The sequence below is a fragment of the Bombina bombina genome, chromosome 1 (assembly GCF_027579735.1).
Source record: "Bombina bombina isolate aBomBom1 chromosome 1, aBomBom1.pri, whole genome shotgun sequence".
NCBI lineage: Eukaryota > Metazoa > Chordata > Amphibia > Anura > Bombinatoridae > Bombina > Bombina bombina.
The window spans coordinates 572204883-572220161 of record NC_069499.1 but is presented as its reverse complement, the minus strand read 5'-3'; the positions used below and the strand labels follow the sequence as shown (position 1 = coordinate 572220161).

Sequence of the window (15279 nt, the reverse complement as noted above, 5' to 3'; positions counted from 1 at the left end):
TAGCGCTTGCTGATTGATGGCTAAATGGTGGCTAAAACGCTACCCATGGTTCTGAACCAAAAATAGGCCGGCTCAGAATAGAAGTACATTACAAAGTTGCTCAAAATTGCATGTTCTATCTGAATCATGAAAGAAAAAATGTGGGTTTTATATCCATTTAACAATATTTTTAGCCTTTTAATATATTTACATTTTGGTACTTTTCTACATTTGGAAAAATTTCAGTTACTAATGTCCTATAATTTATTAACCCCCACAGTGAAGCAGTGACATTGAGGCCCATTTATCAAGCTCCGAATGGAGCTTGAGGGCCTGTGTTTCTGGTGAGTCTTCAGGCTCGCCAGAAACGCAAGTTATGGAGCAGTGGTCTAAAGACCGCTGCTCCATAACCTGTCCACCTGCTCTGAGGAGGCGGACAGAGATCGCCACAATTCAACCCGATCGAGTACGATTGGGTTGATTGACAACCCCCTGCTGGCGGCCGATTGCCCGCGAATTTGCAGGGGGCGACGTTGCACCAGCAGCTCACAAGAGCTGCTGGTGCAATGCTGAATGCGGAGAGCGTATTGCTCTCCGCATTCAGCGAGGTTTGTCGGACCTGATCCGCACTGTCGGATCGGGTCCGACAGACCGTTGTTAAATAGGCCTCATTGTATTAACCCTGCCAGCAAGATAGATATCATACTGTATTTTTTGTATTTTTTTTTTTTACCTTAACTTCACTAGACTGAGGCTTTTTTGCGCTCGTCTGTTTGCGCTCGTATTAAGAGTTAAAAGTGTCATGTGCAACCCGCCTCACACAATAAGTTAGACTTTGTGAAGTTGCAATCACGTTAACGTGCTCCCCCATAGACTTCAATGGAGTGCGCAAACTAAAAAAAAAGTAACACCCATACTCTCACGATAATCTGCATCGCAATAAGCCCCCTACTCTAATAACACCTAAACCGCCACAACCCCCACCGCAAATGATCCTGCTACACTATTAACCCCTAAACCGCCACATAGCCCATGGAACATTACCCCACTCCACTATTAACTTCTAAACCACCACATAACCGACCGCAAATTACCCGCTACACTTTTAACCCCTAAACTGTGATACAGCCAACTGCAAATTAAACCGCTACACTATTAACCCCTGAAATGCATAGCCCACCACAAATTACCCTTTTACACTATTAACCCGTAAGCCACCACATAACCCACTGCAAATGACCCCGCTTCTCTATTAACCCCTAAACCGCCACATAGCCCACCGATATAAACTCCCTATCCTATTAAGCCCCTAACCGCCACAACCCCCCATTGTAAACTACCCGCTAACCTTCTAAAAGCTAAAAACAACAGCCCTAACACCCACTAAGTTACAAAAAAATTAAAAACCTACCATTACAAAAAATTAAAACTACCATTTAAAGAAAATAATCCTACCATTACAAAAATAAAAAAAAAACAACCCTTAAGACCTATCCTAAAGCTAATGACCTCTTAAAAATACCCACCCCGAAATAAAAAAACCCTAAACTAACACTAAAACTTACTGTAAAAATTGCCCTGAAAAGGGCATTTGTCGGGCAGTGCTCTAGTTGAAGCGTTTAGCTTTTTTGTATTAAAAAACCCTATCCTAAAACCAAAGTAACCCCCAAAAAAATCCTATCATTAAAAAAACCCTTTCCTAAATAAACAGATGCCCTGAAAAGGGCATCAGCAATTAAGCTATTCTAAAAAAAAAGATGTCCTGAAAAGGGCATCAGTGATATAGCTCTTTTGCTAAATATATATATATATATATATATATATATATGTACCCTATCCTAAAAAAAAAAGATGCACTGAAAAGGGGATCAGCGATTAATCAATGATAAGGCTCTTTTGCCATCCCTAACCTAAACTCCCCCCCTAAAAAAGAAAAAATCCCTAACGCTAAACCCCAAAAGTTAGTACTCACCAAATTGAATCTGGCTTCTTAGATTGGCAGCTCTGGCGCGCTCCTCTTCTGTCTTCTTCCATGACGGCGCTACTCTGGGGCTTTCCTCTTCTTCCATCTGTCTTCTTTTCTTCTTATCTTTCACCCGACGTCCTCTTCATGAGGTCACTACCGTACACTGAGACTTGAATGTGAGGTTCCCCCTTATATAGGGGAGCATTTCTATTGCCTGATTTTTGAATTCTTAGTCCAATCAGCCAATAGAATGAAAGCTTGCTGACTGGATTAAGAATTAAAAAATCAGGCAATAGAAATGCAAAAGCTTCAGTGTGCAACGGTGACCGCATGAAGAGGACATTGGGTGGAAGAAAAGAAGACAGATCGAAAAGATGACACCCCAGAGGAGGTGGGTTTAGGTTAGGAATGGCAAAAGAGCTTTATCGCTGATGCCCTTTTCAGGGCATCTTTTTTAGGACAGGGGTTTTTTTTTGGTTTTTTTTTAAGCAAAAGAGCTATATCACTGATGCCCAGAGCTTAATCGCTGATGCCCTTTTCAGGGCATCTTTTTAGTAAAAAATTGTTGCTTTTTTGGGGTGGGGGTTACTTTGGTTTTAGGATAGTTTTTTTTATGCAAAAGAGCTAATTGCTTCAACTAGGGCACTGCCCGACAAATGCCATTTTCAGGGCAATTTTTAACCTTTTAACGCCCTTATGACGTTCTATTCCTAGGGTTTATTTTAGAGTTTTTTTATTTTTGAGGTTTTTTTATTTTTTTTTAAGGGGGCTTTAGTTTTAGGATAGGTCTTGTTGGGGTTTTATATTTTTTGTAATAGTAGGTTTTTTTTTTTTTGCTTAGGGGGTGTTAGGATAGGGGTTAGCAGTTAGGAAGTTGCTTAAAATTGCCTGGTCTGTCTGAATCATTAAAGAAAACATGTGGGTTTAGTGTCCCTTTAATGATGAGGTTTGGTTTTATGATAGGAATTATCAACCAATCTTATCTTTTCAAACTTTTCTTCTATCACTCTATATAAATGAGATATTACAAAGGTTGACACATTTGTACCATGTTAAAATATAATTTAATTAGACGGCTATTGTGAAAGATAGAAGCTATGGGGAATTGATAGATATGGCAAGTAGAGAAAGGATACAAGCAGCTGTAAGAGTTGAAGAAATGTTATATAGTGCACAGTGTAAAGTTTAAGAGAGATGAGGTGCAACATTTGAAGTTGTACAGATGTTTTAAATTAAGCATTAAGAAGTTATGGAGATATGTGCAATGATATATAGCAAACACTTATGCAGAGTTATGATTATTGACTACATGGAAAGATAGCAGGAGCTATATAGTTTTTTTAAGGCCTTACACAAAGTAGTTTAATGAGACAATTGGGAGAGGTTTAACAAATGTTTGTATGGATCAGAATTAGTAGTAATGCCAAGAGATGACAAGAAGAGATCATGTTATATGTGCAATTAAAGAGACATTAAACACTAAATAAATTATTGCTTGAATTATGTTTTCAGAGCAAAGACTAGCTTGAGAATAATTTTGACATGTATTTTTAAAAATTATATTAGTTGTTTAAATATGAATTAATGTCTATGAAGCAGTGGGTGCTGCCATATTGTAACTTGGGTTCCCTTTTCTGCGGAGGCCAATTAAGAATGGTTATAAATGGCTTACTAGAGAGTGCAACCAATGACTGCATGGAATATAGCAGTATCTGCACTTCCATGTTTAACATGAATTGGAAATCCCACAATATTCAGAATTAAATTACAGGAAAGGAGAACAAAATAAATTATTAAAGTATATTGCAAAGTTGTTTTTACTACATGCAATTAAAAAAGTATATTAATATCTTGAGGTGTTTAATGTCCCTTTAAAGATTTATAGAAAATATGTGAAGCAATGGGACATTATATGAAGTTGTATACATGTATACTGAGGCCATTTCTTTGTGTATATGATATATTAACTGGCTACTTAATACAAAACATTTGACAGACAGTACTATACAATTATACACATTTCCTTGTCTTACCCTTAGGTGAGAAGCTCATGAGATATGGATACCCAGATCTGAACTATGAGATGCAATTAGCCTATGAGAAGGAAGCAGAGCTCATGCAATCACAAATGATGGATCAAGCTATCAACAATGCCATTACTTACCTTGGAGCTGATGCCCTGCGCCCACTGATGCACCATTCAGCTGGCACCTTGCCTGAGGTTTCACCTGTTATCAGCTCAGTTTACCCTCAAATGTATCATCCCAGTAGAATGGAGAGGCCAACAAGTAGGGAGACGTCAGACAGCAATGACAACAATAATGATGGACCCATCTCCCTCATCAGACCAAAGAGTCATCCTCGGGAGAGAGATGCATCACCCAGCAACAGCTGTTTGGATACCACTGACTCAGAGAGCAGCCATGAAGACAGGCAATCCTACCAAGGGAACCTTGCCTTAAACTCCAAAAGGAAACAGAGCCCAAGCTATTCTAAGGAAGATGGCAAATCATTAGATGCCTCCAAAGCCAGTGTAGGCTCTTCCAAGGACATCTACAAAGTCTTCAACAGTGAAGGTGAACAAATAAGAGTCTTCAAATGTGAGCACTGTCGGGTACTTTTCCTAGACCACGTCATGTATACTATTCATATGGGTTGCCACGGGTATCGGGACCCATTGGAGTGCAACATTTGTGGTCACAGGAGTCAGGACCGCTATGAGTTCTCCTCACACATTGTCCGAGGGGAGCACCCTTTTCATTAACTCAGAACTAGAAGGGGTTTGAATGAAGTAGAACTGCACATGAAGGAGTGCTGCACTTAATCATCCACTTTCCTCCCACATATTATGTACTCCTAAAGGATTTATTTTAGATATATTTTTATTTTTCATTTTCTTATATACTGGCTTTAGATTTTCTGTATAAAAACAAACTTTTCAATCCTCCAAGAAATCAATACAGAAAGAAAATTCACTATCCACCACCACATGGCTGTTACACAGAAACCAAAAATAGTCATCGCTAGCTCTTATGTGGCTAAAACAGTTGATTTTGCTGTGATAACAATAGCACAACCCTCCTATACATTGAGTGGTCTTATTGATAATAACTTGTTTGAAAATGAGGGTCCAAATAATTACATGGCCCCACAGACACATTAAGATTGTCTTGACCATTGATTTATCCTCAGCTTTGGTTTACTGAAAGACTGGCTAAAAGTAATTGCAATGATAACGTGATTTAAGGTACAGAAAAATTATTTTCTCTAAATATGGATTCATAATTGACATTATACAGCATAGCTTTCTACACTCAACCTCACCTCTTGCCTATTTACCCATAAGGCAAGTTCACATTCATTTCAAAATATATTGTAGCCTTCTTTATACAATTTGTGTATAGAGTTGGTACTTTTTAAAATATTTTTGTCTATCTATTCTGCTATAACAAGCAGGAAACCTGTTAACCAATGAAATCACTCCATGTATACATACCATGTATTATTTTTTTGTTACATCATGTGCAACAAGGAGTTAAAGTACATGGAAGGAATATATGTGAGGAATAATGTGTCATCTTAACCATGATTATTCCTGTGCTAGTATGTATGGTATTTTGTGTCTATTTTACAGAACCTGAAGAGCTTTTTAATAAGGATTTCATTTACATCTACCTTGTATGTAATTCTAACCTAACAATGCTGGAAATATTTTTAGCTACGAAAAAACAATCTATTTTACATATAATTTCGGAATATATTAAATATTGTTCCTCAAACTTTTTCAACTATTTAAATCAACAAAAGTACCCCATACTTACCTACTTTTAATGTACAATTTAAAGACACTATTGAAAAATAAATTATTTTTAAATAGGTACTTTTTTTCAATAGTCAAAAGGACAAATACAAAATAAAATGTGACCATACAAACATTTATAGTCATATTGCATGTTTTGGAATACTTACACTCAAATTGATATTATTTCATTTATACTGTGCAGCAAAGACAGGCCAGGGCACCTTCCTAGTTTGTTAAATATTGAAAAGCCAATCAGAGTATGCGTGTGTATATATATATATATATATATATATATATAAAACATTTAAATATATATATAAACTGACTTCTCTTGAGGCTAGGGAAGATAAGTACTCTCCAAAATATATTGTGGCAAATATATATGAAAAGGGGAATGTTTAATATGGCTTTGCAAAATATCAAGCTTTTGGTAATAACACAATTGCTACCAGTACTGTGAATCCCTATATAGCTTGATTTCGCTCTCTGCATTTAATGTTTACATTTATATGACATGAGAAATTGCTCCTTGTTTTGTAGTGTACAGTTTACAGAACATATGTACTTACCTTCTGTCTTGAACATATCTGAACCCCTTCAAGCATGTAACTGCATTTCAGATATATTTATTGTCTTAAATTCTGACTTTTATTATTATGTGTTGTTTTTTTTAGTAATAATTATGTGCCCTGGGAAGGTTTTTTCCCCCAACAATATTCATCATTATTTATTTTTATATTAAATTCGATAAGCCTTATAAAGCCAATAAAATCTTCTAATCAGAAGTTATGTTTTGGGCAGACCTTCTAAATGTAAAAATCAGTATCACTACCTTAAAACAACTAATATTATTGTAGCTACAAATTAGAACATGAGCAAATATGCATGTTCAGGTAAACTGTGCACTACTAAATCAAAGTTGTATTTTCTCATGGATTAATGTCCTGAAAAATACAATTAACAGTTAACAGCTGCCCTTCTATTTTCTAAATTTCACAGCCAATCTTAGTTTATTTCTCTATAGGATGATGGTATATAGCCGTTGCCTTTAATCTTAATCTGTTGCACCTGAATACTTGTTTAAGTCTAACTAAGAAATATTTGAATATACCATAAACAGTCTTAATATTTGTTACTGCTAAGTGATATATTTTTGCACATAAACCACATTGAGTTCAATTAGATGTATTTATTTTAACTCTGGTGCTGATTTTCCTTTCTATCTAACCCTTTTCTGCAAATCCTGTCATCACCGTTGTCCATAAATCAGTCTGCTGACACAGTAGCAAGTTCTCACTCTGACTATTTCTGATTACATTTGAGGAACCATGGTTAAGCCTTAAGGTAGATCTATTTATCTCTATCTAATCAATCTATCTGTCTGTCTATATTAATATTCACAGTACAGTTTTTAATGGGCCACATTAAAGTTTACACAATGTAGCTAACCTCACAGGCCTTTCTATACAGAAATCTCTGTAGATTGTAATATTGATTCTAATACACCACTAAAAGTTATCATTGATAATGAATACTGTGATTGGTCTCAAGTAATTTAAAATAACAAAACCTAAAGCTGCTAACCCATGGAGATTATGGTAAAATTACCCACAATAAGAACAATTTGTTGCATTTCTACTGAAAATACTGTGAGTTTAAGGTTATATTGAAATTGTTTATTGCTGTACTAATCACCTTCAATGATAGTTGTATTTAATCTTGTAATTAAAACGTTGTGTCTAACCTCTTTTGATGCTGAAGGGGCAAATTATTCCACAAGCCTGTGTTTAGTAGTTGGGGCTGAAAAGTGCCTCATCTGTTTGTAAAATGGGATGTCTGTTAGAGGTATGCCCACAGTGTCCCAGTTGTCTTGGCCTTTTAGTTTATGTAGAGGTTGCTATACTTCTGTGTGGGCACAATCCATCCAAAAAGATTAAGTTCACTTCAAATTCAGTTGGACCATTTAATCCCAAACTTACCTCAACTAGCATCCTGCCTGATAATATACTGTCTATCTGCTATGCACTTACTGATGCCCTTTGTCTTTTTGTGCACACTGTAACAAAGGACGGACTATTGTAGTGGACAGTTGATTTCTGTGTCTTTATAGTTAAAATCTTAGTTTTATTGCCGTCACCTTGTTGTCATGTAGTGACATTCCTAACTAACTGATGCTATAAGAGATGTGCCAAACATGAGACCTGTTAAGTTCACTTGGGAACCTATCACATTTATACTATTATACACACATACTGTGTTGTATGAAGAAGTATATTTACATACCATGGGGGGGGGGACATATGAAAATGGTGTAAAACATATTGGTATAGATTACGAGTAGAGAGCAAAATTGTGCTTTCGCAAGCACGATATTTGCGATCCACTCAGTAATACCAGCACACGCAAATATGCGTTGGTATTACATGTTAAGCGCAATGAGAGCACAATCTCACATTCACATTGCCTGGAAGGATTGCACTCAAGAGAGTCTGATCCCATAAGCTTTAATAGAAGCCTCGCTCTGATGCCGTGAGGCACGGCAAAGAACCTAGCGCAGCACAGGGGGTAAGTCACACAGCATTGGGCAGCAAATTTAAAATATATATGTATATGAATATATACGTATATATTTATATGTGTATATACACATTAACACATAAATATATATGTATATAGTCATATACATATATATTTGCAGTTTAAAGCACAGTCCACATAGACCGCTATGTAAAGGCACTTTTCAGTGCTGTTTTTTTTCTCCAACACCCCACATCCCCTCACTTTAACCCCTTATAACTACTTGGTAAAGTTGGGTTTTTTTACAAAAAATAAAGATGCTCATATTTTTTTTATACAAGGAACTGTAAATTTTATTATGGGGGGGGGGCAATTAGTGGACATTTTGTAATTAACCAGAGGTCTATCCTCTGGTTAACTGCTTTTAGAGCAAAGTGCTACAGCAAGTTTGCCCCTTTACGGGTGCACGTTAAAATAACGCTCCACTTGTAATCTAGCCCATTATGTATATCACTGTCCACAACAGGGGTGGGGAATCTATGGCATGAGTTCCCAAAGTGACACTGATAATACATTTGCTGTCACTCCATACCTGGGCTATCCCCATATTGCTTGATTTTTTTCGCTACAATAAATTATTTTTATTATAAATTAAGATTTACTTGCTTATATATACATTATGGAGTTAATTTTTAAAAAATTTGTATTACTTATTTAATATCTCATTACATTATTGTGGGCACTTGAGGAAACATTTTATAACATTATCACCAGTGTGGGCACACACTTAAAAATGTTTGCCACCCCTACCCAATAAAATAAGCTAACTGGAAATCATGTATGTCACATCTCTAGTGAATTGTTTTCTAGCCTTTTTTCAAATTACAGAGGCCTGCTCCACATTTACCTCATCACTATTTCCTCTGGCACTTAATAAGACCAAGCCACTGATAGGTGCTGGACCTACCTGCAGGTAACCTGTGTATAACTAATGTTGTGAAGGTTTCTCTTTGGAACATCAACCCTGATCCTAACAGTGGGTTATATGATTTATTTTATGTTTAATGCACCTGTTTGTTCATAAACTGTACAGTCTGTTTACATATTTTTGTACTGAAATGTAGTTTTATATTTAAAGCTTAAAAAGGACAACAAAAGGCTAAATTTGTATAGTTTGTGAGAATCAGACATCTTTTAGTACATATTCTTTGTAATATGATAACTGTGTAATATTTTATTGATCTTGTATATCTGTTTATTTGCATTTATTTTTGTTGGTTTTCAGTTTAGGTTTTAAATGTAATTATTTTATTATTATTTTTTCTTTTGCTCAAAATTGTATAACTTTGTATAAAAGACTGGAATCTTTTAATGCTTTTACTTCGACAGAGATTTTAAAGAAGTATGTAATTGTAAAAAAAATGTTTAACACAATAACATACAGTAATATTTTCAATATACAAACACATACAAATATTTCATCCATCTATCTATCTATCTATCTATCTATCCTTGTCTTTGTTTTCTGCACACACTTCCTTATCTACCTTGCAAAATGAGAACTTAATACATGCCAAAAAACATGCAATGAGACAAAACATTTCATTTTATATATAGCTCCAAAAAATATGAAAAATATAGTTGTATACAAATAATTTATAAATCTTTTTATGCTGACTCCATGTAAACTATTTTTCAAAACTTCATTATTTGCTATTGAGAGAAAAAAACATGTCAAAAGCAAAGCTGATGTAAATCAGTTAGGAAAATTAAATTGACCATCAATGGAGGGAACTAATCCCTGAAACAGGTCACTATTATGGGTGTGATATAGTTTGAGGGGTTTTACCCGAGTAAAAGATCCTTTGGAATTAAAGTTTATTTATTGTATTTTATGATCTGCACTAGCTTGGGAATATAAAAACATTATTTTGTAAATAAACAAAAATGTATCATTCTGCATTTCCCCCATTCAGTATAGCATGTTAAATATTTCCCTTAAAGGGATGCTGTACCAACATCTAAATTTGGTATTTTTCCCATGAAAATATTTTAAGTTAAAGGGACACTGAACCTAATTTTTTTCTTTTGTGATTCAGATAGATCATGCAATTTTAAGCAACTTTCTAATTTACTCCTATTATCAACTTTTCTTCGTTCTCTTGGTATCTTTATTTGAAAAGAAAGAATGTAAGTTTAGAAGCCTGCCCATTTTTGGTGAACAACCTGGGTTGTTCTTGCTGATTGGTGGATAAATTCACCCACCAATAAACAAGTGTTGTCCAGTGAGCTGAACCAAAAATTGCCTGGCTCCTTAGCTTAGATGCCTTCTTATTTAAATAAAGATAGCAAGAGAATGAAGAAAAATTGATAATAGGAGTAAATTAGAAAGTTGCTTAAAATTGCATGCTCTGTCTGAATCATGAAAGAAAACATTTGGGTTCAGTGTCCCTTTAAAGCTTTTAAGATGTAAATAGAAACTAATACTCCTGTGTCTGTTGTGTACGTCCTACTAATGCTGATAGGTACTTCTTCTTGATGCTTATTGGTTGATAGTTGGTTGATAGTTCTTGCTAATGCCTATAAACATTAGTAGGACATGTAAAACTGATTATAGAATATCAGTTTAAACAGCTAGAACTTCATATTTTGTCAGCCAAAAAAAGTCAAACATTTAAATGTTCAGCCAATAAATGAATAAAAAATAATCTCTAACAGAATTTGCAGTGTATTTAATCTTGAAGTAGTTTGGATTAAAGACGCTGGAGTTAAGAAAATCTGAGGGGAGCTTTCACAGAGGCTTTAGCCATTCAGACCCATGTTAGATGATGCTTTATAGCAGTGTTATAACATGTACTGATACCAGCACCTTTGTTCTGCCTCCCAATATATTAGACACAAACCATTTGGGAAAGAGAAACTGTTTGGTTTCCTATATTTAAAGGTACACATTGATATGCTGCACTTTCCTCTCCTTCATGCACTTTTGGGGGTTTGGATCGCATGTTGTTAAACTTCTTTGCTCTTGTAAAGCATCAACAGTTACCGTTCTTTACTTGTTCCCACCTCTTGGGATTTTTTCCTTCATCAGTATGAGTGTGATAGGTGAGCATGGGAATTAAGGTGTCATGACCCCTTAGTTTTTCTATTGTCTTCTTTTTGTTGTTATTTTTAAGACGTGGGTCCTTTGTATTAATTGGAAATTGTAATATTTGATTGCACAACTACTGAAATAAACTTTTCTAGGGAATCTCAGGAATAAACTTTGCTTGGTGTTTGATTAATTAACTTTTCTTTTCAAAGGCCTCCAATGAATTCCAAATGACATTCTGACTACAAACAAATGGCTACAAATAAGTTATGTTCAACATAATCTGCAATATGTCTTTTCTCTTGTAAGGTGTATCCAGTCCACGGATCATCCATTACTTGTGGGATATTCTCATTCCCAACAGGAAGTTGCAAGAGGACACCCACAGCAGAGCTGTAATATAGCTCCTCCCCTAACTGTCATAGCCAGTCATTCTCTTGCAACTCTCAACAAGCTAGGATGTTGTAGGAGAGAGTGGTTAAATATAGTTAGTTTATTTTCTTCAATCAAAAGTTTGTTATTTTTAAATAGTACCGGAGTTGTGCTATTTTATCTCAGGCAGTAAATAGAAGAAGAATCTGCCTGAGGTTTCTATGATCTTAGCAGGTTGTAACTAAGATCCATTGCTATTCTCACATATGTCTGAGGGGATTACACAGATGAGGTAACTTCAGCGAGAGAATGGCGTGCAGTTTATTCTGCTATCAGGTATGTGCAGTTATAATTTTTTCTAGAGATGGAAAACACTAGAAAATGCTGCTGATACCGGATTAATGTAAGTTAAGCCTGAATACAGTGATTTAATAGGGCTCAAAGGCTTTCCAAAGTCGTTTATTGGGGAAGGTAGGACCACAGCTTGCTGTGGCAGTTGGTTGTGACTATAAAAAACAAATTAAAAAAAAACAAAAAACGTCTATTTCATTTTTTGGATCCGTTTTTTGAACTAAGGGGTTAATCACCCATTTGCAAGTGGATGCAATGCTCTGCTAGCCTATTACATATACTGTAAAAATTTCGTTTGATTTACTGCATTTTTTCACTGTTTTTCAAATTCTGACAAATTTTGTTTCTCTTAAAGGCACAGTACCGTTTTTTATATTTGCTTGTTAACTTGATTTAAAGTGTTTTCCAAGCTTGCTAGTCTCATTGCTAGTCTGTATAAACATGTCTGACATAGAAGAAACTCCTTGTTCATTATGTTTAAAAGCCATGGTGGAACCCCCTCTTAGAATGTGTACCAAATGTACTGATTTAATTTTATGCAATAAAGATCATATTCTGTTTTTAAAAAAATTATCACCAGAGGAATCTGACGAGGAGAAAGTTATGCCGACTAACTCTCCCCACGTGTCAGACCCTTTGACTACCGCCCAAGGGACTCACGCTCAAATGGCGCCAAGTACATCTAGGGCGCCCATAGCGTTTACTTTACAAGACATGGCGGCAGTCATGGATAATACACTGTCAGCGGTATTAGCCAGACTACCTGAACTTAGAGGTTAGCGAGATAGCTCTGGGGTGAGACAAAATGCAGAGCATACTGACGCTTTAAGAACCATGTCTGATACTGCCTCACAATATGCAGAAGCTGAGGAAGGAGAGCTTCAGTCAGTGGGTGATGTTAATGACTCAGGAAAGATACCTGATTCTAATATTTCTACATTTAAATTTAAGCTTGAACACCTCCGCGTGTTACTTAGGGAGGTTTTAGCTGCTCTGAATGACTGTGATACCATTGCAGTGCCAGAGAAATTTTGTAGACTGGATAAATGCTTTGCAGTGCCGGTGTGTACTGATGTTTTTCCAATACCTAAAAGGTTTACAGAAATTATTAATAAGGAATGGGATAGACCAGGTGTGCCGTTCTCTTCCCCTCCTATTTTTAGAAAAATGTTTTCCAATAGACGCCACCACACGGGACTTATGGCAGACAGTCCCTAAGGTGGAGGGAGCAGTTTCTACTCTAGCAAAGCGTACTACTATCCCTGTCGAGGACAGTTGTGCTTTTTTAGAGCCAATGGATAAAAAATTAGGTTACCTTAAGAAAATATTTATTCAACAAGGTTTTATCCTACAGCCCATTGCATGCATTGCCCCTGTCACTGCTGCTGCGGCGTACTGGTTTGAGTCTCTGGAAGAGGCTTTACAGGTAGAGACTCCATTGGATGACATACTTGGCAAACTTAGAGCACTTAAGCTAGCCAATTATTTTATTTCTGATGCCATTGTTCATTTGAATAAACTAACGGCTAAGAATTCTGGTTTTGCTATACAGGCGCGCAGAGCGCTATGGCTTAAATCATGGTCAGCTGACGTGACTTTAAAATCTAAGCTACTTAACATTCCCTTCAAGGGGCAGACCCTATTCGGGCCTGGTTTGAAGGAGATTATTGCTGATATCACGGGAGGAAAAGGTTGTGCCCTTCCTCAGGACAGGTCCAAATCTAGGGCTAAACAGTCTAATTTTCGTGCCTTTCGAAACTTCAAGGCAGGTGCGGCATCAACTTCCTCTAATAATAAACAAGAGGGAACTTTTGCTCAATCCAAGACGGTCTGGAGACCAAACCAGACCTGGAAAAAAGGTAAGCAGGTCAAAAAGCCTGCTGCTGCCTCTAAGACAGCATGAAGGAACGACCCCCTACCGGTAACGGATCTAGTAGGGTGCAGACTTTCACTCTTCGCCCAGGCGTGGGCAAGAGATGTTCAGGATCCCTGGGCATTGGAAATTATATCCCAGGGATATCTTCTGGACTTCAAAGCTTCCCCCCCAAAAGGGAGATTTCACCTTTCACAATTATCTGCAAACCAGATAAAGAGTGAGGCATTCTTACACTGTGTACGAGACCTCCTAGTTATGGGAGTGATCCATCCAGTTCCAAAGGAGGAACAGGAACAGGGTTTTTACTCAAATCTGTTTGTGGTTCCCAAAAAAGAGGGAACCTTCAGACCGATTTTGGATCTAAAGATCTTAAACAAATTCCTCAAAGTTCCGTCATTCAAGATGGAAGCTATTCGTACCATCCTACCACTGATCCAGGAGGGTCAATATATGACTACAGTGGATCTAAAGGATGCTTATCTTCACATTCCGATACACAAAGATCATCATCGGTTTCTCAGGTTTGCCTTTCAAGACAGGCATTACCAGTTGTAGCTTTTCCCTTTGGATTAGCTACAGCCCCAAGAATCTTTACAAAGGTTCTAGGGTCGCTTTTGGCGGTCCTAAGGCCGCGGGGCATAGCAGTAGCCCCTTATTTAGACGATATCCTGATACAGGCGTCAAACTTCCAAATTGCCAAGTCTCATATGGACGTAGTACTGGCATTTCTGAGGTCGCATGGGTGGAAAGTGAACGAGGAAAAGTGTTCTCTATCCCCACAAGAGTTTCCTTTCTAGGGACTCTGATAGATTCTGTAGAAATGAAAATTTACCTTGACGGAGTCCAGGTTATCAAAGCTTCTAAATTCCTGTCGGGTTCTTCATTCCATTCCGCGCCCTTTGGTGGCTCAGTGTATGGAAGTAATCGGCTTAATGGTAGCGGCAATGGACATAGTGCCGTTTGCACGCTTACATCTCAGACCGCTGCAACTATGCAGGCTCAGTCAGTGGAGCGGGGATTACACAGATTTGGCCCCTCAACTGAATCTGGACCAAGAGACCAGGGATCCTCTTCCCTGGTGGCTATCTCGGGTCTATCTGTCCAAAGGTATGACCTTCGCAGGCCAGATTGGACTATTGTAACAACAAATGCCAGCCTTCTAGGTTGGGGTGCAGTCTGGAAGTCCCTGAAGGCTCAGGGATCGTGGACTCAGGAGGAGTCTCTCCTTCCAATAAATATTCTGGAACTAAGAGCGATATTCAAGGCTCTTCAGGTTTGGCCTCAGTTAGCAACTCTGAGGTACATCAGATTTCAGTCGGTCAACA

The 15279-nt window shown here is 37.1% G+C and overlaps 1 protein-coding gene across 13 annotated transcripts in view; it reads left to right on the top strand.

The window, feature by feature from the left end:
• Nucleotides 1-9952, top strand: part of IKZF2 (IKAROS family zinc finger 2) — a 294492-nt gene extending 284540 nt beyond the window's left edge. For all 13 annotated transcript variants that reach the window (XM_053698802.1, XM_053698797.1, XM_053698800.1 and 10 more), the window contains one exon: nt 3985-9952. In XM_053698802.1, coding sequence (XP_053554777.1) covers nt 3985-4709 — 725 coding nt within the window. In that variant the 3' untranslated portion in view covers nt 4710-9952. The remainder of the gene's footprint in view (nt 1-3984) is intronic.
• Nucleotides 9953-15279: the final 5327 nt, after the last annotated feature.